Source organism: Oncorhynchus clarkii, chromosome 33 (assembly GCF_045791955.1).
Source record: "Oncorhynchus clarkii lewisi isolate Uvic-CL-2024 chromosome 33, UVic_Ocla_1.0, whole genome shotgun sequence".
NCBI lineage: Eukaryota > Metazoa > Chordata > Actinopteri > Salmoniformes > Salmonidae > Oncorhynchus > Oncorhynchus clarkii.
In genome coordinates, this window is record NC_092179.1 from 10,233,538 (window position 1) to 10,259,740 (window position 26,203).

Consider the following 26,203-nt stretch of genomic DNA (forward strand, 5'->3'; position numbering starts at 1 on the left):
AAGGCCTGACTGAAGTGTTGGGTCTGACAGAAACCTCCATCTGATCCATGCAGTTCCCGATGGGCCTCAGGGGCTAAAGCCCTCCAGAGCCCGTTGGTGTGTTTGTAATCATCCCCCCCACCATCACCAGCCTCTCAAGGCCCTTTCTCCGTCTCCACACCAAATAAGAGCGTGAAAAAAATGGAGGGGGATACGAGGAGGATCTGAGCCAAGCAAAACGGGAGGGCCTTGTTTTAAACATATTTATTTTTGAAGACGCCCTCGCGGTGATGTGGCTGTGCGCTGATGTTCCAGCAGTCTCAGGTGTGGCAGTTTGAACAAACAGGCCTCTGTTGAGGGAGAGAGAAGGAACAGGGAGAGGGGCCGGGCGTTTTAAGCCCTGCTGTTATCTTACGTTCGCTGCAGGGAGAGCACGAATTAGGACTGTGGCTCTGCTCCCCTTTCCCCGAGGCCCCAGCCCCAGAGAGGGAGAGGGAGGGGGATAGGATAGAGAGGGAGAGGGAGGCATGGGGGTAGGGAGGGAGAGAGGAAGCGGGAGAGAAGGTGGAAAGCTTTCAAAGGTTCTCTTTTTTCTTTCTACCTGCTTCCTACTTAAGGGGGAAGCAACAGACTGGCACACATGCACTCTGTGGCATGCTTGGGTGAGACAGTGAACGTTTGTGTGGAAGAGTTTGTAAAATATGTATTTGTTTTACCACGTTGCGGCTTTAATTGAATTCTAACGAAAAGCTTTTTTTTGTGTCCACTGCTTGATCCTTGCTCCTTGGCAAACACACACGCACACACACATGCACACGCACACACACACACACACACACACACACACACACACACACACACACACACACACACACACACACACACACACACACACACACACACACACACACACACACACCAGCCAGCATCATGATAGAACAGCAGCCAGCCTCTGCCAAAGTGGATCATTATTTACTAAACAAGTTGCTTGCCTAACAAGAGAAGACTGATTACCATAAAGGCTGCTATCAAAACCCAGGCGCTGGAGGAATAGCCATCATAATTGATGTGTTGCAAAGCAGATTACACACATTAACGCACACACTCCTAGATATGACAGCTCCAACTGAACATGACAAATTCCATAATGCGAAGAAAAAAAAGAAGGTATTTTAATCTCTGTGTATTAGGATGCAAAACGGCAAGTAACAAAGGAGCATTTGCATGTTGTGTGTGTGCGCTTGTGTGTGTGTACACACACCCCCACCTCTCTCTCCTCTTCTCTCCCCACTCCTTAATTACATTTTATTTGTGGCAGAAGAGTCCTTCTGTACTGTAAACTGTTGTTTGGCCTGGCAGGCCTTCTCCTCAGTTCATGATGTATTCACTCATCTGTGTTAGCTAATCCTAACATGGCATTCAGCTACGTAGCTGCTCCGTACGATGTGTTTGTGCTGGGGGGTGATAGCAGCTGTGGTATTATTTACAGAACGCCGACGCATGTTATCCATAGCACAACAGAGAAGCTCATTTTAGTTGGCTTGCTCATTCATTTGGATGGCATTAGCCTGCTCTACCCTTGTATAATCACCGGCAGGCGGTATAAATAGGCTTTTGGATACATGGGCGTTTCACTCCTCACTCCTCTCTCCCTAGTTCAGTTAATCAACTCGACAGCGTTGAGAGGGTCTGCCTGTGGATCTTCTGTTTCCTTACTGTTCAGTAGTGTACATCTTGGTGGAAGGGTGAGGAGATTTGCATCTAGATCGGGTCGCGGCTGTTTGATCGAGGCCTACGTCTGATGGACCCTTTTCATAGTTATTTGTTTTTGTAATTTCATTTCATTTCCAAATTTTTTTGAAAGTTCAGAATAGTATGTTCTGTTGTTCCTCATGTACCTATAGTTGATTTGACTAGTAGCCATTTCTTTATCCAGGCTGCGTTTAGTGATTATGAGTTTCTATAAGGTTTCTATAACACTAGGTTGAGCCTGAAGTGCAGTGTCTCCAGTTCAAATGTATGACACAACATTGTGTGTGTCATTTCAAATGTTTCAATGACATGTTGTCCTATGTATGAACTTCAGTATTATTAGTCATATTATTGTGTATTTATCATGTCGTAAATTGTGCTATTTTATCACAGCATACATTAACTCTGATTAACTCAGTATACAAAATGTTTCATGCAGAGTCTATTTTAGACTATTAGTGTGAACCGTGTTATTGTTTTAGGACATTTTGTTTAAAAGAAGCCAGCGGTAGCTGGATCTCTACTGTGTGTTTATGTGTCGAGAGGAGCGAACTCTTCAGAACTGTGTCGTTAGATTAGCAACGCACCCACTCCTTAGGCTACGATCTCTTAATTAACACTCCATGTTAATCACTTTGAACCCAGCCAAGGTAATGACATTCCATCATACAGATCTCTATACACACTACACCTCACACAATATTTCCTCCTTTCATTTAATCTCTCTCTCTCTCTGTGTGTGTGTGTGTGTGTGTGTGTGTGTGTGTGTGTGTGTGTGTGTGTGTGTGTGTGTGTGTGTGTGCGTGGAAAGATACTGTAGTATTTCAATGAGGGCTTTTGTGTAATAAATGTGTGTAAAAAGGGAATTGTATTGAACAAAACTGTCAATCACACTGTGGCGTCACATCGACGATACAAACACTTAGTGTGATATGACACCAAGTACGATAGAAAATGAAACACCCAGCCTCCTTATACACTCAGGCATCTGCGGATATGCATAGATTTTAAAAATATATTTTCCCCAAGACTTAATATAACTTAATGGCACATTAATATGTGTTAGGATACATGTAGCACACAGTATGCTATCTAATCCATTAACCAAGTTCCTACTTTATATACACTGATATAGGCTGTTTTAAATACATGTTGGCTAAATATCTTCTGCCTGCCTGGCGATGCGTTAGCTGAAATAATCATTTCGATATAAGTTAAGCTGATTTGCCTAAGCTACCGAGTAATTAACTGAACTTAATCATTTCATTTTGATTCATTTCCATCACCTGAATTATGTTTTGTCCTCCCTTTTGTGATGGTTGCATCTCAAGCTTTAGCCTCAGCCTTGTCAGGCATTTAGAGATACCTTTTAAATCTGTAGCCACACTGACCTCTAGTGGTGCCTGGTCCCAATCAGGTCCTCTCTGCGTCTCTGTCCCTCCCTGGTAGAGATTACATTTAACTGGGCTCAGTGGTGGCCAGACAGACACTCACTCTGTGTCCCAAATGGCAACCTTTTCCCCTATATAGTGCACTGTTTTTGACCATTGCCCAACACGGTGCCATTTGGCACGCAGCCTCAGTCCCATCTCAGGTAACGAATCCGCTTTGGACGGACGGTCTCGTCGGAAGGCTTTACCCTCCAAACGCCCAGAGCTGGGATTGCCCACGACGGGCCTTAGAGAGATTAAGAGTCAATGTAATGAGAGCAAAAGAGGTTCTTTTAGATCCTTTGTCTCTCATCCAGTCCTCTCACTCTGTACGGAGACTGACTTAACGTCTCACAAACTCCACACGGGCCAATCACATTGAATTCTTTCTTCATCATTCCTCTCGCTCCTCTCCTCCCTCGGCCGGCCTCCTCTCTTTCGTTTTTTTCCCCTTTTCCCTACACCTCTGTTTTCCCTTGCGTCCATCCATCCATCCATCCATCCATACCCACTCATGCATACGATCCCATCTCCTAAGATCTTTGGAATATGGAAAAATGCACACACTACTACTCTGCAAACATGGTAATAGGTATAATAGTGTCAGGTCTTGCATTTAATAAACAATTACCCATCAATTATGAATGAAGGCCCAGCGATGGCCTGGATTCCTGGGTGAGGGAGGAGAGGAGAGGGAGATAAAGAGGTGGATGAATAATGTAGACGAGTAGAAAGATGCCCATTGGAGAGAAGAGGCGCCCACCAAACGCCTCGGCCCACACAGCTAGGGCCAATTATCTCACTGTGGTAATGATCATCATATCAACCCCAAACTTGGCTGACATTTACCCACACATCACGCCCTGCACCACGCCTCACCTCATCTCTCTCTTGACTAACACACACCCACTTACGCCGGAGACGCGCAGGAGAATAGACAGACACACACACTACAGCACATTGTCCAATCTCCACTGTTAGATTCAACTTTTCTTTTTTTTACAGACTATTTTTTGCTCGGTTGGTTTCCCCCTCAGGTGTCTGGGGGGGTTCGGGGCGGTAAGGGGTCTGGTGTTGGCAGTTAAAGCAGCGACCGTCATAGCCTTAGACCTGTCGCTCCCGTTTTGAATTACAAATCAATCAGGGCCTTCCATGGCCACGGCCCCGCCGTCCCCCCCGCCCACCGTTCCCGCCAACCCCACTGCCCCACCAAGGTCACCCAGATTACAGAAGGTTACCAGAGGGAGAACGAGGAAGAGTGGGAGAGGGGGCCAATGATGGGAGGATTAGCATAGCAGTTCCCAATAGTGGAGGAATTAAACGGGGAAAGTTAGACGCTAACCCAACAAAACGGACCTGCTCTTCTGCTCCATTAGAATACGTTAGCCGGAGATATTATGGATGGAGAGGGGGAGTCTGAGAAGGGACATTTTGGCCTCCTCGGATCAGAGGCTGGGTCGGAGGTGCTAAAGGCAAACCGGTAGTGTGGAGAACGAGGCCGAATCAGGGAGCCACAATTGAACCCCAATTGGGCCCCAGTGGATGGCTCCTCTATGTGCCAAGGCTGGATAACACGGACATCTTGGATCCCTGGTGGATCCCCAATGGCTCCCTCAGGCCCTCCTTGTAATGGGATCAGAGGCAGCTAGGACCCAGCCTGGACACAGTGCAGCTAGACACACTATTAGCCGAGTCTGTGGCATAAAGGAGGCTGCCGGCTGCAACTACTTCATCAGTACCTTCCTTCTTATAGTGTAGTTCTTGGTATGTTCATAGACGTGCGTATAGACATCTGGCCATGTAATTGAATGTATGTCCATACGCATGACCATATGCCTAGGCTATTCATGTGAACACCCATATAAAATAGTGAGTTCAATAATTGTTCCTCTTTTTTTTTCATTTAATTTGAACACTGAAAGAGAGATATGCAGAGGGATCACATTAACGTTTCAGAGAAACCTTGATACGGTTTGTCCTGGCTTCCTGCACGGAGATATTAACTGACTGCATGAATGCTACAGTGCTCTGTTCTCTCTGTCGGTGGTTGGATTGACATTTTCCTAATGATGTGCTTTCTTTCTCTCCTCCATGTCCCTCCACTCACCTCTCAGCCCCGCCCACTGATTTAAAACACATTCAACTGTAACCGCCTGCCTTTCTTGTCAGAATAAAACAAAAACTGCGGTTCGAGACACCTTTGCCCCCCCCCCCCCCCACCCCCCCACCCCCCCCCCCCCCCCCCCCCCCCCCCCCCCCCCCCCCACCCCCTCCGCGCCTCCATCTGTTGAACATCTGGAATTGTGTGGCTCAAATAATTGGAAGTCAATTTGTTTGAAGTTATGTTTTGGCATCTGTTTCGATTCATAAAAACCTCTGGAAATGGCATTCATTTAATAGCGTTTCGAAGCCCAGCTGGTTATTTTTCATCCATTTGTGTTCCGTCGTTAATGCAATGGTTTGCTGGCATGTGACGTGGGAGTTTGTGAGAGACTGGTCATGGTGTGGTCTCGCCTCGTAAAGGCTCAATGGACTGGAGGCCCAGCCCCGAAGGATCATGGGATGTATTGTGGTGGTACTGTACAGCATTGCGGAGGGGCGCTACAGTATCTGCAAATATCCAATGACACTCTGGCTCTGGTCAAAAGTAAGCTATTATATTATAGGGAATACGGTGTTATTTGGCATTGGTCAAAAGTACTGTACTAGATTATCAGTGGAGTGCAATTTGCCATATGTATCCAGTACCCAGGATCTCTGGATCAGAACCAGCATGTTGTTTACCACACGGCAACTCTGAGTCCAGGCATGAAAATACATATGACACTGCTGTCACTTTGTTACTCACAGTCAAATGTCATTGAACTTTGTGCACAAGCCTTGTCACAGGCCAGAGGATGATGGCCGTTTGTAAAAATGTATCCCCCCCCCCCCCCCCCCCCTCCTGCTCGGGTTGGTGTGGCAGATGAGGAGGTGAGAAGATGGTGTGTGTCAGAGTGCCTGTTGTGTTCCAGAGTTGCCATTGGCAGCTTCAGCAGGGGGAAGCATTGTAGCACGCTACGCTGGCAGCTGTGGCATGCTGTACAGGAGACAGCTCTGCTGCATCCGCGTCAACCTTCGTGGGAAAAGGGGTGAGAAAAGGTTAGCCGCGCTAGCTAGGAGGTTCATTACATCAATTGGGTTCATAAGACTGGTCTTTATTGGAGTCCATATACTGTACATCTAGAAGAAACTCAAATGTACTTGTAATTTTACTGGCGTAAATGTTAAAATTAAAATATGTTCATAATTATTTTTTTTTATATACTAGAATGGAAGGAGTTAATTAACATTAACATGAAAGCCTTTTGGGGTTTGTTCGTTCGCCTCGCTGGTTAAATCAACCACAATAACTCTCTGGGTTTGTATTGGGATTGGTAAAACGAGAGCTTTGGGTATTTGACCAGAGTACACAGCATACTGCTGCCACCTACTGGTGAACTATGACATTGAACTACTCCTGCTTCAGGAAGTAGTGAGGTTATGCTCTGCTACGCACGGAAGTTATACAATAAAGCAATGGAAAGATTGTTTTACAAACCACACAGTTTTGGCAGTTATTCTAGTAGAGGAATAATTATAATCTCTGTCGTATGGAGAAGGTTAGACAGAGGGCATGGCAGCACCATATCAAGGAAGGATATATACTAATCTGTTTTACATCTTTAAATAAAATCTGTTTTTACATCTTTACATTCATCTTTAGTTATTGAATGTATCGGTTAATGTTTTCTATATTAAACTGTTATCGGATACTCTTAATAATGTATGACTGTATCCCTGTCTTGCCCCTGAGTTTCCAAAGCTGTGGTTTAATGGTATTCCAAATCAAACTTCCTAGTTCTGATGTCACCGTTGCCTTAGGCCACATCACTGTTTGAAGACCTTGAGTAGAAGCCCTTGAACTTTGTTCAATATGATCTTTGATGAAGCAAGGATTCTGGACAGGGTTGAAATGCATTCAATCTATGAAATGTGTTGATTATTTTAGTCACATAATGATAAGGTTGTGTATACAAATTATGTATTTTTTATTTTTTTTTGCAATAGGATAGTATATCTGGAGATATTCATATTGACATCAAAATGTAAATTGTGGCCTTTGGGAAAATTTATTTTAAGTCAATCAAAATTCTCTGAGACCCTCCATGTTTTCTCCTTAATGAAAATCCATATTTACCTTCCCATAATTGCGTTGGCCAATTACCTGTAAACATCACTCATCGCTTTGTAGTTGGGCTGTCTATATTGAATAATGATTGGGTGTTCCATTTTATGTTGCAGCTAGAGAGGAGATGCAAGCAGGAATCTTTCAATTTCATTATGGGAGAAACACACCAGCTAAAACATTCATTTAGAAGAGCTTTGATGAGGAACACGGGGTATCCACTGAAACACATTGAAATGTTGCTCCCCCCCCCCCACTCTGGACTGTTTGTTGTATTATTAATGCATAAATGTAATATGATTAGAAAATATCCACTAATTAAAGATTTTGTCTAAAGATTTCAGCGTTATATGTATCCAAAACAAGTCTGACTAAACTTTTATGAGTGAAGTTTAGATTTTATTTTAAGCAACTATTTTGATTTAAAACCAGTCATCTAGCTTCTTCAGAGAACTTTTAACGGACAAGTCTCTTTAAAGCCTACTCTATACTCGCCTTTAATTCGGCCTTTTCCCCTGTCCTTAAGAGCCCATCACTCCTCGTTTTCCCATTCTCTCTGTCCTCTCTCTGTCACTCATTTACTGTCTGTCACCCTGGGTGAAACCCTCATTTTACCCACACCTTCCTCTGTTCAGACACAGCTCCCCTGCATGGCCCTTTATTCATCCGTTTTAGCCTCATAGGTCTAGCCTCCTCTGATTTTGTGATAATCAACCTTTGTCACTCTTCCTGGTTCATAACTGAACTGAACTGTTCCTGTTGGATAGGAAATGATGAAAGTTAACGGGTGTCCATACTTTTTTTGATGATAGAGCAGGGCGTTATATTACAAATTACACACGAGAGGTTTTGTGTTGGGTATGTGGTGCGCGTGTGTGATTGTAATGACAAAACGGCAAGTCTGATTTATTTAAAAAAAAAGGGGTTTATTATATTTTCCCCACCCCCACCAATAGAAAAGAGAGCATGTTAGATAATGTCATGTTTTTTGGGAATACATGGATTAAAACACATATAAATACATGAAACATTTTATAAAAATAAATGTAAAGATGAACGAAGGACGTGTTAGGCTTTTTCGGCTAGTATCACTGTTCCATTTTAATTTCTGTTTTTGATAGAGGAACCACCAGTAACTAGCTCTCGATAGGGCCCATCAGTGAATCTCAATGGTTTAAAGTCCTTTTATACAAGAACAGTAATACTATACCTCTGAAAAGGAAACAATCCTCTTTTGGCATGTCGCAAAGACACATGATAGGTACAGTGAAGTAGTCTGCATAGTTTGCAGTGGTGTTCAACAACCCCAGTGTTCAATGCACTGTGGAGCAGTATTATATGATCAGTATGGACCGATTGTCTTTCTCCCTTTTTCTCATGAGTCTGGTTCTGTCTGCGAGGCAGAGGTGCTGTATGCACTCTCGATCAAAGTTTTCAAAAAGTGGAAGTGCCAGTGGTAACTAACCCTGGTCCTGGAGAGCCACAGGGGGTGCAGGCTCCGGCCCAGCACTAACACACCTGAGCCCACGAATCAAGCTCTCAATGATTCGAGCTGGTCAGTGGAATCGGATGTGTTGGTGCTGGGCTGGAACAAATCCCTGCACCACTTTGTGAGGGTGACCAACTGCTGTTTGTCCCTTGACCTTTGACACGGGGTCGCGGAGGGGTCAGGGATCATAGGTCATCGTCGCCATCGTCCGAGCTGAAGCTGCTCCTGTGACTGGAGTCCTTGGAGGCGTCGGGCGAGCCGGCGGAGAGAAGCGGGTCGGTGCCGAAAGGCGAGAGCGGGTTGTCCATGAGGATCTCATCTAGCCGTTGCTCCTCTTTGAGCGTGGAGCTGAAGAAGTCTGTGAAGTGAGAGAGCGGGTCGGAGAAAGTGGTGGAGTCATCAACCACCCCCTGACCCTGGTCTGTAACCCCGGTGACCATGGCTGGCATGGAGGTCCTCTGGAGGTACTCCCCGTTCAGTTCTTCCTGGTACAGGGGTGGCTGGAGACCCTGCAGTGACTGGGGAGCCAAGGGCTGCTGCTGTTGTTTTTGTTGTTTGAGGAGGTGGGAGGAGAGCTCTACAGTACCCAGGGCAGTGGCCATGCTGGGGAGGCCATGAGCACGGGCCTGGATCTCCAACTCCTGAAAAGCACAGAAAGGGACCAAGGATCAGGACAGTGTTATTCTCAAAAACATATGAATGTGTTGAAGAAGAAGACTTTTAATGAAGGAGATTACTTTTCTCAGAATGAGCTCGGTACGAGTTGGCAACCCTCACACACACACACACACACACACACATGGGTGCATACACATTACACACATACACTCCCCCCTGACACACACGCACACATCCCTCATAGTCTGGTAGATTATTATGGATTGACTTTAGAACTTCTTCGGGATCGGGGACAGTTGAGCTAATGTAGACTAATGCGATTAGCATGAGCTTGTAAGTAACAAGAACAATTCCAGGACATAGACATATCTGATATTGGCAAAAAGCTTAAACAGTGAAATAATACCATGCTATTGTTTGAAGAGAGTGCACAATTTTGAACATGAAAAGTTATTAATAAAAAAATTAGGCACATTTGGGCAGTCTTGATACAACATTTTGAACAGAAATGCAATGGTTCATTGGATCAGTCTAAAACTTTGCACATACACTGATGCCATCTAGTGTCCAAAATCTAAACTTGCCCTGGGCTGGACAAATACAGTATGGCCTTTCTCTTGCATTTCAAAGATAATGGTACAAAAAAAAAAAAAAAAATTGTCTTTAACCAGATCTATTGTGTTATACTCCACTACATTTCTGTTCACATTTCCATGAACTTCAAAGTGTTTCCTTCCAAATAGTACCAAGAATATGCATATCCTTGCTTCGGGGCCTTAGCTACAGGCAGGTAGATTTGGGAATGTCATTTCAGGCGAAAATTGAAAACAAAAAAGGGGGCAATCCTTAAGAGGATTCTAATAGCACTCTAATGTAGCGGAGGCCAATCCATTTCATCTACCCCTCGTCTCCAGACCCCCCTCTCAGGAAGCAGCCAGGGCCCTCGGGGTTTGTGTCATAAACATGACAGGGAGGAACTGATGACAAAACCTCATCAATCAGCAGCAGGTCAGCAATATGGTTCACGTCTCCCCATCGGCGCTCTACTGGCACTAACAATATGGATAATAGTCTGTTGTCAGTCTGCCTTGGTAACGGTTAACCAAGCATGTCGTTTTGCAAATGTTTTATTTTTTTTTAAACACGGGGGATGAAAAAAAGTGTCGAGGAATGCGATGCCAGTTGGAAGCATCACTGTTCCCACGTCACGTGATGCAAAGTTACAACCATCTGTTTTTCTCTGTTTAAGCATCTTTCTGCAGGATTCCAACAGTGTATTTAAGTAAGACTAGCTGGGACGTTTCTGTGGGTGATGCGTGGCGTTGATGCCGTCTTTCTCCCCACAGTCTGTTATCAACTGTCACCAGCACTTATTTGGGCTAACACTGTGAAGCTAGCACTCTGTTAAATGCTTTTGTTAGCTCCCTCCACACAAAATGTCTCTTTACGCCTCTTTTGACTTTCGTGTGCTTTGTTGCTCTCGACATCCTTTAGGGTGACACTGTTACAATGAGGGTGACACTGTTACAATGAGGGTGACACTGTTACAATGAGGGTGACACTGTTACATTGAGGGTGACACTGTTACAATGCTTGGCTCTGCTCTGTTGCCATGCCAATCCCTAGTCGCCCCGGTTTAACGCATCATTTTAGGGCGAGGGGAAAGTGGGGGGAGAGAGGCATGACTCTGGGCATTATTATGACTCACAATCTAATTCTGACCTGATTCCTCCTTCCGGACGAAGGGAGCCGAAGTCAAACACTGTTTATTAATCAGGTCATTATTGTGTCTTGGAGAGGTGGAAAAGAGGAGAGGTGGAAGAGAAGAGAGGTGATGGGGAACTGCTTGACAAACATCAATACGAGCAGGGCCGGTCTCTGTCAGGGAGTGGGGGTGTAAGGGTATGGGGGTTAGGTAGGTATAGAGCACTGAGCTGGCTGGGGAAGGGGTGGGGGTGGGGGGGGTCTCTATTGAGCATCAGGGCCGTGATGGTGTGCATTGGCATGGTGTTAAGGATGAGGAAGTCGCTGGGTTGGGGATCTGTAGTGGTCGGAGGGCCGGGTTTTGAGGGTGTCTGTCTTTCTCTCTCCCGTAGTCCATACCTGGATCCTGAGCAGTAGCCTCCTGTTGGCCTGCTCCATCTTCTTCTGCCTGTTCTCCAGCTCTCTGGCGTGCTGCTGCTCCTTCTGCAGCCACTTGATGTACTCCACCGACGCCTTGAGAATGGTGCCTTTGTTCCAGCGCATATCACTACGGCAGAGGGACATAAAAGATAACCTTTTATTCACCGCCTCAGCGGAATGTTCTGTACAAAAACTTATGCAGGAACCCATTTTTTATTTTTTATATATGAATAAGAAATGGTGATTTACATGGCCAATTATTCATTCTCGGACATTACATCCAGCCTTCGAATGGGAATTTTAATAGAATAGTTAAGTATAAGTACGTCTACAGAAAGTCCATTCTGGAACCGCTTCTATGGTAAAATTAATCCTCAAGTAAAAATAGGTGTCGGAAGAGGGGGGGGAATGTGACTTTGGAAGAAGCCAAGAGTGCAGGCTCCATTCCCTGATACCATTACTTTTTAAAAGCAGGACACAGTTGTAAAATGCACCTTTCTTTGGAACAAGACGTTGGTCTGCTCCACAGCTAATAATCTTCTTTATCATGTCTTAATGGCACGGCGACAGCCGTAACCTTCCATTTAAATTCTATCAAAGGTTCAATTGTGGTTGGGCCAGTCGGATTCCAATTCCGGCTTCCGTATTCCACCCTAGTGGGCCAATTGTGCTCAAACTTTGATTTAAATGGGTGGTGGCCCTCTTTGCGTTTGACCCCAATCTTCATCATTGAGCTCTAAGCTGTAGTCTACTGTTAAGAACCCAAAGAAGATTCAGACTCACTACTTTGCAGAGCGTGAAGACTACAATAGCTACTCAAGTACACCCTTGAAATAGGAGCGAAATGTGCTCTTGAGTATTAATTTGAATTCAATGAACAACATTTAGCGGGCTGTGCTTAGTTTTTGAGATGCTTAACAGCAGCCAGGCATGTGTACATCTATTCATGGCAATAGACTTGATCATGGGGAGTTGCTTTGCAATATTGAGTCAGGTTAACTTACGGGTCATTCGACTTTGGTATCATTGTTCCAAGTTCTTTGATTCTGTAGTTGATGTTGTACCTTCTTCTTCTTTCAACTGGTGAGAGAGAGAGAGAGAGAGAGAGAGAGAGAGAGAGAGAGAGAGAGAGAGAGAGAGAGAGAGAGAGAGAGAGAGAGAGAGAGAGAGAGAGAGAGAGAGAGAGAGAGAGAGAGAGAGAGAGAGAGAGAGAGAGAGAGAGAGAGAGAGAGAGAGAGAGAGAGAGAGAGAGAGAGAGAGAGAGAGAGAGAGAGAGAGAGAGAGAGAGAGAGAGAGAGAGAGAGAGAGAGAGAGAGAGAGAGAGAGAGAGAGAGAGAGAGCGCGAGAGAGAGAGAGAGAGAGAGAGAGCGAGAGAGAGAGAGAGAGAGAGAGAGAGAGAAAATTAAGTTACTTTAGTGCCCCACACAATGTTTCTGAAGGTACTCTGTATTGAGTGGGGCGGCTCATACTCAAGTTGTGGTTGTCTTTCTTCTGTCGTTCTTTGGCCATCACTCTCGTTTCATGTTCTGTGAAACACAAAAAAGAGTACAAGCTTATAAGAAACGCACACAGGGCATAAAAGAAGCTCAGACCACAGACACAGAGCCTGAACCTTCCACAGAGCCTGAACCTTCCACAGAGCCTGAACCTTCCACACAAGCACACTCGCACTCAGTGAAAGGACACGATTTATCCAGCTCGCTCCCAGCCCGCCTGGCATACATAGCATCGTCTCTTCTCTTTGGTTCATTGTGAAAAATCTGTGTCCTCTTTTAAGCCACTCAGCCTGGCAATTAAGTCCGCTTAACAAATTTGCTGATCTAACCATGAGGGGGAAAGGCATGCTATAGCGTTCATATTCACGTTCACATTTCTCCCAAATGATATAATCAGAACCTGTGATTGGATTTCTCAATTTGTCTCCGTTGATTCAATAAGGTCATTTAGACCTCTGTAACTGCCCGTTGTCCGACCGCACACTTATATGAAAAATATACTGATTCACTTATTTTCTCGGCGGAGCTAATTCAATTAGCTTTACTTGATGCATGGCATTCATAAACCGCTTCACAGAGGTCCTTTGTGTTGGGGACCAGAACACAAAATAATCCACGGTGCGTCCATAGATTATGAACCGAGGCCATTGATAATTAGGGATGTGAGTGATACAACTGTAATCCAAACACTACACATTTAAGGGAAACATCTATTTGCTACATGGAAACAGTAGTTTGTATAGAATAGCTTGTATAGGATGAATGCTGTACACGTCAGGGCTAAAGAAGAGGGCTTTCCCAGTAGAACATGGTACTCTATAGACCTCTAGACCTCTACTGCAGTCTCCTATTGGTCGGTAATAGACTGTGGGACCACCTTATTAGACTGGAAGGCTCGGTTTTGGTTAATCCTGCCACCAGATTTAGGATTTGTGCATTTAGGACATGCCGCCTACACAGCATTTTGTCTTCGTTTTAGTCAGCCAAAGAATAAAAATGGCTAAATGGATTACTCTTTCTCGTTTCCTGTTGTCGTGCACCTTAAAAAAAAATGCTAAACGTATTCATTCATAAAAAAAAAAAATGAGATGCCAGTAACTGACATGATTTGTCAGGAATGTGTTTCCTAAAGTGTTGTATTTTTATGCTACATTATGTGCTTGAGTTTCACACGTCTATCCTCTTGAAGCATGTCGATGTGATCATGCATAGATTCTTTTTTGATGCATTGATAATCTTCAGCGCTATGAAGTGTGTTCGTACCTGTGACTTCCCTTTTTACAGTAGTGAGCATAGTGGGGCGTGAGGTGGGTGTCATTCGGCCATGAGGGGCTGTAGTCATACCTGGTTCACCCCCATAGATGTCCAGCATGCTGCTGCTGAGCACCTGGAGAGGAGGGAAGGAGAGGAAGGAGATGTCAGGGAATGGTTGAAACACAGACACACAGACACAGAGAGAACATTTCATTCAGACTCAGCGACCTCAAGTTCACAAAGTCATTGAAACTTTTGGAAGCAGGTTGACATCGGCTCATTTGAAAGCTTTGAAAGGGTAACGGGAATTTGTACGGTTTCAGATGAGGTTGGGCGTGAGGGCAATCACAGCACCGTTGGCAGTCCTATTGCTTCTCAGCCCTCAGGGCATTGCTTTTGTGTGATCCAGCAGGAGAGGCTAGGGGCCTCCATGTCTCCCCACCAGTGGCCTGCCTGACCACAGCCTTGTCTGGGTCCCCTAAGGCCCTCTCAGGTCCTTCTCTGGGAGTACGACCTCGCTCCATGCCCCCGTTTACTAGCCTAAAATGGCCATTATCAGTGACCACTATGACTACTCTGCTTGAAAGGGCCCCAGAACACAGAGGCGTCTGTGTGTTCAAAATAGCACCGGGTCATAACCCGCCCAAACAGACACCAGACTGTTTTTCTACACCGCTTATCCACTGTGAGAAAATAGGCATATATTTTCCAAACAAGCGGGACAACGACAGTCTCTTTTCGGGACTCTGTTGGAATGCTGAGAGATATGTGGGCCTCTGACACACACTGTATGCATGTCCAATCTTAGGGAGCTGTGTATTTCTAGGAATCCTACAAAAGCCGACACAGACGCCACAAGCTGTGTAAAAGACAATTTGTCACTGTGCATGTGTGAAATTCAGTTCCTAGAGTAGTGTAGAGAGGGATAAGAATAGAGGTCAAGTTATGGGAGGGAAGGAGGGGGTGGGAGGAAAATAAGGAACCGCAGACATTTCAATACTTGCAGTTGGTTTGCTTTGCCTGTAGATGGCTTTCTCTCTCTCATTATCTCTAACGGGGGGGGGGGTACTTATCAAAATGAAAGATTGCGACAGTCCCCCGACTGCTCACATCGTAATCACTTCAATCCGCTCCCATCTGTGTTCCTGGGATATGTTGACATGGCAAAACGACGTGATGCATCGTACTGTATGACTAATTAAAATGAATTGATCCATTTAAGCGCGCTATCATTTCAGAACAAGCCCGTCGGGAGTGTAGGCATTAACCCAATCCAATGCCTCACTGCCTCACGCTAAATCTCTCCTCCTCTCCCTTTTCTTCCGGTCGCTCTGATCTTCACTCTCTACACCCCCCTCCCCCTGTCTTGTCTTTCATACACACACACACACACACACACACACACACACACACACACACACACACACACACACACACACACACACACACACACACACACACACACACACACACTCCTCCGCTTTTCTGTCACCCTGTTGTTCCTCTCTGTTTCTATGTGTGTGTTTATGTGCATGCCTGCCCGCTTGCCTCTGTCTGTCTCTCTCTCTCTATCTCTCTTCATCTCTCTCCATCTCTCCATCTCTCTCCATCTCTCTCCATCTCTCTGTCACATTCAATGCTGTGGGGACACATTCTCCTTTAGTACCACATACCTCTGTTCAGGATTCAGGTGTGGCTATAATCGTTACTCAAATGTCCGAGCATCGGCTCAAAGTTTTACAATTCCACTCTAGATATAATTTGCATTGGGTCGATTGGTCTCTGCTGCTATCCAGGCATTTTCTTTCTAATGGAATGCCTAGTCTGAATAAGATCTTTTTTTGCGGTAGTAGATATCTAGCATAGTCTCGGCGTTCTCCCCATGTCTTCTTGACTACCGTTCCCAAACTCTCTGGTAGTGACCATGTAGGGCTTTCAGCAAGAAAAGAAGAATCACAGACTTAGTGTTTATACTAGTTAACACATTATTCTCACACTGTCATCGTTTACCGCGTAGTTACGTGTATTGATTTCACTTGCGGATTAATCTGTGTTGTTCGGCAGCTTGAGAAATGTGAGAAATGCTTTAAGCCTCAACCCTGGTGAAATGAACTTTGACTCATCGGTGGACTTAATCTGACTTCACACAAAGCCAGCTCCTTTTTTCCCAAGCAAGTCAAGCCTGAAAGTTCATGTTTGGCAGAGGAAGTAGTTCTCACATCCCCCTTTAAAGAAGTCAGTTATGCAACTTAACTTTAAAGCTGAACTTGACTACTCAATATCTGAAACTTCATGAGTGTCAAGAAGATTAAGGATCTTCTGGGAATCACTTCTGGATCAAGGAATCATGTCAGCAAGAGTCAATAGACAGAAACACCTGCATGTCGATAGCATCGTTGCATTTCTTTTGTTTTTACCCTTAGTTTTGCAATTCAAATGAGTGTTTTTCCCTTGACATTTGCGATTGATATAATAGTTAATATGATCATTCATACTTACGTTGTTTTGCATTATGATGCTGGGATCCATACAATCCAAGCCCCTGTCATTGAACCCGGACTCCAGGCTAATCAAGTCATCAATAACGGCATCCATTGGAAACTAAAAGAAAACAGCCATATTGTACCAGCCTCAGTTCAGTTCGGATACATAACAGGTAATAAAAACACTAGGTGAGCTAATGCTCTCGCTGTAATTCAATGTAACATTTCTTTTTTGCATCATTCAGAGGGAGGGACAGTTAGGATCCTAATCCAATAAGAGACATTTCTTCACCACCATGCTGGAAGAGATCAGCCGTCATGGTGGGAACAACATGTTTGTTATCAAACTAGTTTCCTCCTTAACAGAGATTCTCTTTAGGAACTGAATCTCTGAAGTTATTGATGAGCATTTTAGAGAGAATGGGCGGGTCACTAGAGATAACTGAGTGGTTCACACAGCAGGAATCTCATGTCAAAGAGATTTAGGACTCTGTAATCAAACCTGCATTGTGTTATTAACTCACAGAATTATTTCTGGCACTGCAAGGACCTACTAAACACAGACACTGAGATAAAACAAACAAATAGCGGGATTGATTGAATCCCAACACTAAATATCAAAGGTACAGTTGAAGTCGGAAGTTTACATACACTTAGGTTGGAGTCATTAAAACTAGTTTTTCAACCACTCCACCAGTTTCTTGTTAACGAACTATAGTTTTGGCAAGTCGGTTAGGACATCTACTTTATGCATGACTCAAGTAATTTTTCAAACAATTGTTTACAGACAGATTATTTCACTTACAATTCACTGTATCACAATTCCAGTGGGTCAGAAGTTTACATACACTAAGTTGACTGTGCCTTTAAACAGCTTGGAAAATGGCAGAAAATGATGTCATGGCTTTAGAAGCTTCTGATAGGCTAATTGACATAATTTGAGTCAATTGGAGGTGTACCTGTGGATGTATTTCAAGGCCTACCTTCAAACTCAGGGCCTTTTTGCTTGACATCATGGGAAAATTAAAATAAATCAGCCAAGACCTCAGAAACAAAATTGTAGACCTCCACAAGTCTGGTTCATCCTTTGGAGCAATTTCCAAATGTCTGAAGGTACAACGTTCATATGTACAAACAATTGTACGCAAGTATAAACACCATGGGACTACGCAGCCGTCATATCGCTCAGGGAGAAGACGTGTTCTGTCTCCTAGAGATGAACGTACTTTGGTGCGAAATGTGCAAATCAATCCAGAACAACAGCAAAGGACCTTGTGAAGATGCTGGAGGAAACAGGTACAAAAGTATCTATATCCACAGTAAAACGAGTCCTATATCAACATAACCTGAACGGCCGCTCAGCAAGGAAGAAGCCACTGCTCCAAAACCGCAAGACTACGGTTTGCAACTGCACATGGGGACAAAGATCGTACTTTTTGGACAAATGTCCTCTGGTCTGATGAAACAGAAATGGATCCGTTTGGCCATTATGACCATCGTTATGTTTGGAAGAAAAAGAGGAAGGCTTGCAAGCTGAAGAACACCATCCCAACCATGAAGCACGGGGGTGGCAGCATCATGTTGTGGGGGTGCTTTGCTGCAGAAGGGACTGGTGCATCATGAGGATGGAAAATTACGTGGATATATTGACGCAACATTTCAAGACATTAGTCAGGAAGTTAAAGCTTGGTCTTAAATGGGTCTTCCAAATGGACAATGACCCCAAGCATACTTTCAAAGTTGTGGCAAAATGGCTTAAGGACAACAAAGTCAAGGTAATGGAGTGGCCATCACAAAGCCCTGACCTCAATCCCATAGAAAATGTACGGGCAGACTAAAAAAAGCATGTGCGAGCATGGAGGCCTACAAACCTGACTCAGTTACAGCAGCTCTGTCAGGAGGACTGGGCCAACTTATTGTGGGAAGCTTGTGGAAGGCTACACAAATTGCTTGACCCAAGTTAAACTATTTAAAGGCGATGCTACCAAATACCAATTGAGTGTATGTAAACTTCTGACCCACTGGGAATGTGATGAAAGAAATAAAAGCTGAAATAAATAATTCTCTCTACTATTATTCTGACATTTCACATTCTTAAAATAAAGTGGTGATCCTAACTGACCTAAGACAGCGACATTTTACTATGATTAAATGTCAGGAATTGTGAAAAACTGAGTTGAAATGTATTTGGCTGTGTCTGTAAACTTCTGACAACTGTACCACGATGAACACATACTGAAAATCAAAACGCTTACTCACCTCACTGTCATGGTTTGATGCCAGGGTCAGCAGTGTAACAGGGCTGCTGGGGGTGCTGCCATCGCTGAGGGGGGCCAGGTGGCCGTTCCTCATCACTGGAACGGCGCCCAGGAGCTGCCCTCCCTGCCCAGTGGGGTGAGGGTGGCCCCCCTGTCCCCCGGCCACCTTGGAACCCAGCGTCAGGTACTGCTTGACCTGCTGACTCTGGGCCTGGTGTAGGTGGAACTTAGAGCCCTCCAGGTGGCTCTGGACCTGTTCCATACAGACCTAAGATCAGTTATTGGGTAACACAACAGGCAACGGTTACTATGTAGTCTCAAATAACAGTTCAGTGTTAGTATGCAATCTCAGATAGACATAAAAAATAAAAAAAAGTCGCTGCTCAGTGCAGTCTCAGAGAGAGCACAGATAGTGCAGCAAGTCATGAGTCATGTTTCATCAAATTGTTCTTAATCATGTTTTACCCCTGAATCCTCTTGACTTCTCAAGCAAATGACGAACCAATCAAACTTTAGAAGTTAAGAAGATGATTTACCGCAAGTGTAAAATGTTGTAACAGTAAGTACAGCATTAGCAGATGTTCCAATGTACTACCGTATCCTTCAAATGTCTATGCCCTAAATGTATACACACACCATACAACTACAACCAACTTACTAAAGCAATTATGAATATCTCAACAAAGTCCCCAAGTTGACTTCATTGGAGTATGTATACTGTTGCTATTGAAACATGAATCCTTACATTGGAAACTCGGGCTCCGTCTCGCATCTTGTAGTAACTACAGTCACTTAAGTGTGGCATTCTCATCGGTCAGATAGAGACTGTCTTCAGGTCTGGTGTACTAGCTGTAGAGCTGCTCAAAGTACCAGTAGGATTGTGGTTAAGAGGCTGCTATCCGGTGGCTGTCCTGGTGAGTCGAGAGGTTGAGGACTGTCCCCTCCTGTCCTCAGCCAATGTCTTTATAAACTTCTTAAGGCTCTGCACTAAATTCGCTAATTAGGCGAGAAGCCGGGCTATCCCTTAGTTTCCCTGCGTGATAATCACTTCAAACAGAGACTCATCAGATTACCCTCGGGTTTGATCCCAACAGGATATCTGCCCATGGCTTTTGCCTATATCTTGACTAATTCAACGGGACCGCCCTGTTTCTGTTTGAGAGTTATCGGCCAATCACAATTGACCCCTAGTTCTGACTCTCTGCGATCTCCTTCGGGGGGGTCTAGTAGTTGACTCTAGTACAATTGTTTCTTTCTTGTTCTTCTTTTTAAAATAATTTTGGACGGCCATTTCGACCACGACCCCTCCTTTGGCCAATCATTGTCTGTCAATTACTCTAAGAATAACCCGAGATGGACTATTCTGGGTGCTAATTTTAGTACTGTAACTATCGTGACCCTATTTTTATCCTCTTGCCTAAAAATGTTTTACTCTTGTCTAGGGCTATAAAGGGGATCATTGTCGTCCTTTTTTTATTGGTTTACAGTCGCTTAACTATTTTGAGAAGAATTGGTTGATTGATCATTGGGTTTGATTCCTCTCTACTATCAGTGAATTCCCGTGAGATTTTCATGACTTTACCATAAACCATTTGCCATGCTGGTTGAACTCCTGATAGTAGATGTTTGTCTCCTTTTAGCAGTAGCTTCTGGCTTTCTTCCTCATTCCTCGTTTAATCAATACAGAGAAGAAACAACTCAGGTCAACGTAGGTCGGTACCACAGTTGTAAAGTTGGAATCCTCGTCATCACACAGGAACATTCAGAAATACTTTTTTTTTTAGCTCCGGGACCGCAGCAGACAACTGTAAACGCTTGCTCCCCTTTACTCCAATACTAGTAACAACATCTTGAGGTTGTAAGAAAAAAAAAGAGGTCTGTACTACAAAACAAAAGTCCTAGAAGCACCTGATTTGACCACAGACACAGATGCACACTTTGCACATAACGATAGTATTGAATCAGCATTTTTGCTCAACACCAGTGCTGTCGTCTGTCGTCCACATAGATGACTGGCCCTGCTCAGAATGGACTCACGCACGACAATACTGAACTTGTCACCAATGAAGAGAGAGCAAGTCTCATCGCTGGCAGCTAAGGGCTAAACAAGATGCCATTTGTTACTCAATCAACATTCTTCAAGAGCGGATGGAAAGACTGCCAGCGTACTACACTCAGCTTGTTGTCTGAAGAGACAGAGGTTGTCCTTGGATTAATAGCCTTCTCTCTACTGTACATGCAGCAGGAGACACGCCTATTAGATCGTTAGGGGACCTCTAATTAGATTCCACCAAGTAATGTATCTTCTGTCACTAATGCGCGGCATGACAATGACAGGACTGTGCATGAAGACAAGACACACTGCAGTTCACTAGGCACAGAATAATATATGACTGGAGAATCGGCGATGTAGACGTTGGTAAATTACTTTGACACTCTTGAAAATGGAAGAGTTTGTGTCTATTCTTTTCCACTTGTTGGAACTGATTGTGACGTCCCTTCTTTCGTTCATTGGATTGTCGTGATCAGAGCCATATATTTAAAGAGTTAGGCCAACTTTTAGAATTGTGAATATTATTCTAATTCAAATTGTTTAAATATTCCCCAAGTAATGTTAATGGGGAACTAACATAGCTGCCATAGAATGTTGAAGTGTCATGTAAATGCTTCATCATTTATACAACGGCTGGGTCTAATCCTGGATGCTGATTGGTTAAAATCACATTCCAACCAGTGTCTATTCCACAAGTTACCACCAGCTAAAGCAATGATGTTGAAATGCCTATTTACTCTGTTCCAGCTCACTGCACAATCCACTGTCTCATCAGCCCAGCCAGGCAATTTATAAACTTGATCTCCACTATAAAAGCATCTAGACATTATCTTCCATTTCTTTTATACTAGCATTTGGTTTTCAACAGCGGAGATTTGTATAAACCTTCCTCTCGTTCTCTCCAACATTTGCAACATTGTTTCAATATTGAAATTCAATCTCCATCTGTCCCATAGTAATGAATGTGTCAGGAGTCGGGACGAGACAGACAGGCAGACAGTTTATCTCAGCCAGTCAAAATCATGAATCAGCTGGCATAATTTTTATGGATATATACAATGAAATGTCAATGGAAAACAAAGTGATTGTGCTAGCTGTGTTGTTGGCTAGCTCCTCTGAACAAAAGTGTCCTGACGAGAGAGTACATTTTCTATGCCAGGCCAAATCGTGCATCATTAGCTCATTGTTATGGATGTATACAAACAAGTAAATGTAACTAAAAAACAGCTTAAACAAATGCAAGTGCAGCTACTTTGCTGTTTGACGTGACTGTAAGTTAGCCGTAGTTGGCTAGCTAGCAAGCAAGGGATAAGAACGTTGCCAGACAGTATGGCAATGGAACATTTAGAACGAACAACTGGGTCGCATCCATAGATACAGAACAAAAAGACTGAACGACCGGGTCGCGTCTCTGACAACCGAACCAATAGAACGAACGACCAGCCGGCTCGGGTAGCAACCTTAGATTTGTGTCGGGACTACATCTCGTGAAATAGATTGAATAAATTCTTCAAAATATATTTTTTTTAATGAAAATAATATGTCCATCATTATTTGAATATGTTGGTAACCAGTTGTATAGAAGTGATTATGCCCTCGAAGCCGGTGTTTGGATGTCACAGTCGTATGGAGGAGACCAAGGCGCAGCGTGATATGCCTACATTCTTCTTTAATAAAGAAAGAACACTGAACAAACTAACAACATAACAAACCTTGACGCTAATATAAGAAGTGAAGCCAGGCAACTAAACATAGAATAAGAACCCACAAATACCCTATGGAAAAATGGCTACCTAAATATTGTCCCCAATCAGCCTCTGATTGGGAACCAATTCAGGCCACCATAGACCCACATATACCTAGACTAACAAAACCCCTAGCTATACAAAAAACCCTAGACAATACAAAAACTAACATACCCACCCTAGTCACACCCTGACCAAAATAATAAAGAAAACAAAGTTAACTAAGGTCAGGGCGTGACATTGGAGGATATATTAGCATGGTTTTCGGGCCCGAGACAAAGTGTCCTCCAAACAGTGGCTTCTCGGGCATTATCACTTAAGAAGAAACCACATTTGCCAGACTCTCTAAATATATGGGTCTGGTTGTGATGAATGGAGGACGCACCCACACCCTCTAATGGCAGACATATTGTGTACTCCCAATGCAGCTTGCTTATGATTGAATCAGAGCATAACTTTGTTGTTGTTTCGTTTGTTTTTCTAATGGCTGGTGGGGAGAACATCCATGAGAGCTTTGACTCCTATTAGGGCGGCAGCTGTGTCCTCTCCTTGTTTTCACTGCTTAAGCCACTAAAACGAGGAATGTCTCACAGGCAGAGAAGAGAGAGACAACTCACTGATCTGATCCATGGCTCACTCAAGGACTGACTTACTGTCTGTCTCCTACTTTGATGTATAACATGCCGCATTATTTCCCACAGCGTAGCTGTGATGGCGCTGATAAAGAAAGTGCATCACGCTTATGACATTTTCTGTCAGTTATGATAAACGAGAGTTAAATGGCATGAGCAGTACGTCAAAGTCAACAACAACAACAAAAAACACAAATAATGTATGGACAGATTCAGGTATCCCATTAAATGAGCTTTTATGCTGGAGACGGTCATAAAAAGTTGGGATAAAGTCATTTTCAAGACGAAACTTGGTAAAAAAAAAACATTCCCATTCTAACAACATCAAGTAAGACAGCGCAAAAGTAACTAAGAACCTAATATCCACTTTAAACATCAAAGACGTTAATTGATGTTTTTAACATATAAAAGTACTCTACAAACTAGACATAATATCCACACTCAAATCTACTTTCAACTGTGACTAAGTTGCGCTGATTTACCTCGGTATGTACTTTCTCCTTGAAGACAGATAGTGAAGCCCTGCAGTAGCACAGTGATCTATGGTCTTTGATGACACCTCTGCATGTCACAGAGCTCACTCCCAGGTAGCTACTGTTCACTATTCTAGACGGCCAGCTGTTGTTTGACTCAGTTTCACTCTTACACAAGTTCTTGTTTCACTTCAGAAAAATCTGGATTATGAAACACATGGTTATTATTTCACTTGGACAGGCTTTGGCAATTCTGGACATAACCTTATAACCTCACAACTGTTGGGATTCATTTCTACTATGAATACCAAACTTTAGTGTTATATTGACCAACTTAAAAATGCATGAAGTATTTTGAAGTAATACTACTACAGTAATGTTGTGCAGTAATGCTCTTTCTGTGGTGTAGATACAGACAGATATGTTCGCAGACATGGTTCCTGTGGATATGCTGAGGCAGCTAACCAGTTAATAGCTGTGACCACACATCTGAGATTGTATGGAGGGAAGAGAGATAATTCCACACTGAGTAGAATTGCCCTTTTTTGGAATGTCAGTCTTGAAGAGCATGCTCTTTGGAGCTGTGTGTGTGTGTGTGTGTGTGTGTGTGTGTGTGTGTGTGTGTATGTGTGTGTGTGTGTGTGTGTGTGTGTGTGTGTGTGTGTGTGTGTGTGTGTGTGTGTGTGTGTGTGTGTGTGTGTGTGTGTGTGTAAGTAGTAAGTGAGTATTATATAGGTCACACAGAAAATGCCATTACAATAACCCACCATACATAGACACCCCATCAACCAAACGATGCATTTACACTTGTAGCCAAGCTGCGAGTACCTCCATATGCATACAGTATCCTGGGTGAGACTGCAGAGACCATTTCCCCCCTCTCTCCTCCCTTTTTCACTCTCTCTCTCTTTCCCTATTTATCCCTCTCTATCCAACTCTCTTTTGCCTGCTGATGTCACCTACCGGCAGTATCTGGATCTCAGTCAGAGTGATCACTTTGACCACACAGGATCGACTCATGGCTCCGAGAGTGACGGCCGCCCCCCTACAAACACGACTCAGGCAACAGAAGAAGAAGCGCTACCGTACTGCCTGCCTGTCAGGATCCCAGAAACAGAAAAAGGAGAAGAAGAGAGGTGCTGCCATGTTGTTCCAGGAAAGGAAGGTATGACACATCAGATTTTTAGAGAGCAGGTCCGCTTCCTTCAAGTGTGTGTGGGCTTGCGTGAGCCAAGGACTCATTGCAAACCCTAACATTCGTTAGGAAAAGGCCTGACTGTGGCAGAAATACAGATAGCAGTTGGTCTGAAGCAGGCAGGGGGGGATAGTTCTGTGTTCCTGCCTGAAACACTTTCAGCTCTGATTAGCACATTCCCCCCCAGGTTATCTCACTGACACTCACTTCCCCAGCAATCCCTTTACTACACACACAAACACACACACAGGTCTCACTGGGTCTCCAAGACACACACACACACACACACAGACAGACAGAGGACAGGTCACTGTTCTAACCCAAGGACACAGTCTGAGAGAGTTTACTATGGAAGCCCTTGGCAGGTCATCCAGAAGGCATTGTGCTTACCAGAACCTCTCTGTACCAGAAATACTGAGGACAGCAAAGTGGAAGCTTGTGTGACTTAACCTCTTGACCCTGAAGCATCAGATCATGTCAAAACAATCAGCGAAATGTCCAAGCCAACAAACACCTAGTCTGAGAAATGGATTCTTCCACATTTCAGCAGAAGCATTGGAGGAATGAGACTGATAGTATTTTTTTAAACGCTTTCTCTGCCAAATATTCTGCAAAAACATGTTCCCTACCTCAGTCAAATCAATGCTTGTGATGATTGAACGCCCAAATAACTTTACACAGTTAAGTAAACATATCAGAGATGAATTTAAGTACAGTGTAATAAGGGTCAAATAGCATTACAATGATTACATTTCAAAAGCACCGTCTTTTATTTAACTAGACAAGTCAGTTAAGAACAAATTCTTATTTACAATGACGACCTAGGAACAGTGGGATAACTGCCTTGTTCAGGGTAGAACATTAGATTTTTACCTTGTCAGCTCAGGGATTTGATCTAGCAACCTTTCGGTTACTGGCCCAATGCTCTAACCACTAGGCTACCTGTCGCCCCAGAGTGCATGCTGTCTTTAGAGTGCATGCTTAACTTGACACTTAAAGGCTCCATTAAAGTCAT

At 43.8% G+C, this 26,203-nt stretch overlaps 1 protein-coding gene across 1 annotated transcript in view; it reads right to left on the reverse strand.

The window, feature by feature from the left end:
• Nucleotides 1–9,012: 9,012 nt before the first annotated feature.
• LOC139392815 (transcription factor EC-like) overlaps nt 9,013–26,203 on the reverse strand; it is a 41,542-nt gene continuing 24,351 nt past the window's right edge. Inside the window, exons 2-8 of the mRNA XM_071141093.1 lie at nt 19,092–19,343; nt 16,849–16,950; nt 14,359–14,482; nt 13,069–13,125; nt 12,604–12,679; nt 11,579–11,726; nt 9,013–9,498 (exon numbers count right to left, since the gene is read on the reverse strand). Of these exons, the coding sequence (XP_070997194.1) occupies nt 9,043–9,498; nt 11,579–11,726; nt 12,604–12,679; nt 13,069–13,125; nt 14,359–14,482; nt 16,849–16,950; nt 19,092–19,343 (1,215 nt within the window). The 3' untranslated portion in view covers nt 9,013–9,042. The remainder of the gene's footprint in view (nt 9,499–11,578; nt 11,727–12,603; nt 12,680–13,068; nt 13,126–14,358; nt 14,483–16,848; nt 16,951–19,091; nt 19,344–26,203) is intronic.